The 1,070-nt window shown below is 68.6% G+C and overlaps 1 protein-coding gene across 1 annotated transcript in view; it reads right to left on the bottom strand.

Annotated features, from left to right (window-relative positions):
• LOC102241494 (mucin-5B) overlaps nucleotides 1–1,070 on the bottom strand; it is a 43,601-nt gene that overhangs the window by 25,511 nt on the left and 17,020 nt on the right. The window contains 2 exon segments of the mRNA XM_014533996.1: nucleotides 9–756; nucleotides 759–1,070. Coding sequence (XP_014389482.1) covers nucleotides 9–756; nucleotides 759–1,070 — 1,060 coding nt within the window.

The raw sequence follows: 1,070 nt of genomic DNA on the forward strand, positions 1-1,070 counted from the left end.
CCAGCGGCCAGGCAGGGGCTGGTCCGTGTCCAGCCAGTCGGTCCAGCGGCATGTTGGCTGGCAGCTGGTCGTTGCTGTGGTTCGGGCTGTGTGGGGGGTGGTAGGACTGGAGGCTGTTGGGGAGAGCGGCCCTGGGCTGGACCCCGGGAGAGTCACTGTGGTGGTGGCCGGGGTGCTGGGGCAGTGGCGGTAGTCGTCACAGCAGAGCACACGGACTTGGTAGTTGAGGCACACCTTGAACCAGCTGTCCTGGTCGCCGTTTCGGCACACCAGGCCCTCCTCCAGCCTGCAGCGCACCACCTGGCCCAGCTGCTCCAGGGGCACGTCAGGCAGCGACGAGGCCCGGCACTCCAGGCCCTCGGGCCGCTCGCAGACGGGCTGGCCAGATGCCTGCATGTTGGCGTAGGTCTCAAAGTCCCCTCCGGAGGCCCCGGGCATGGGGTAGCTCTGGTCCAGCCAGTCGGTCCAGGCACAGCGAGGCTGACAGGCAGTGGGCGTGGCCACTGAGGTCGTGGTGCTGAAGGTCGTGATGGGAGAGGTCGGAGCCTTCATCGTGGAGCCTGTAGCCATGGGGACGGCTGTAGAAGGGCCCGGCGTGGTGCCCGGCAGGGAGCTGGTGGTCACGGGAATGGGGGGCGATGGGGAGGGTCTGGTGCTGGCCCCTGGGCTGGAGGTGGCCCTGGTGGTGCTGATCACAGTGCTGGTGCGTCTGGGCAGGGTCTCCCAGGGCCTGGTGGTGGACTCTCTGGCCTGGGAAGGTCCAGGGGCCGCTCGCAGACGCGCCCGCCGGCCTCCCGGATGTTGGCGTAGGTCTCAAAGTCGCCGCCATTGGGGCCCAGAGAGGGATAGTCCACGTCGAACCAGTCTGTCCAGGTGCACTGTGGCGTGCAGGGCCCAGAGGTCGGGAACGTTGGGGTAGGCGAGACGGAGCTGGGCTTCCAGGAGCTGGAGGGCAGGGAGGTCCCTAAGGTGGGGCTGGTGGCCGAGGACTCAGGTGTGGTCTTTATGGGGGAGGTGGCCAGGGTGGCTGTGTGGGGGGCGCTGGACGAGGCAGGCCCGGCTGTCGTGGT

Source organism: Myotis brandtii, unplaced genomic scaffold (assembly GCF_000412655.1).
Source record: "Myotis brandtii unplaced genomic scaffold, ASM41265v1 scaffold1236, whole genome shotgun sequence".
In the NCBI taxonomy this organism is placed as follows: Eukaryota; Metazoa; Chordata; class Mammalia; order Chiroptera; family Vespertilionidae; genus Myotis; species Myotis brandtii.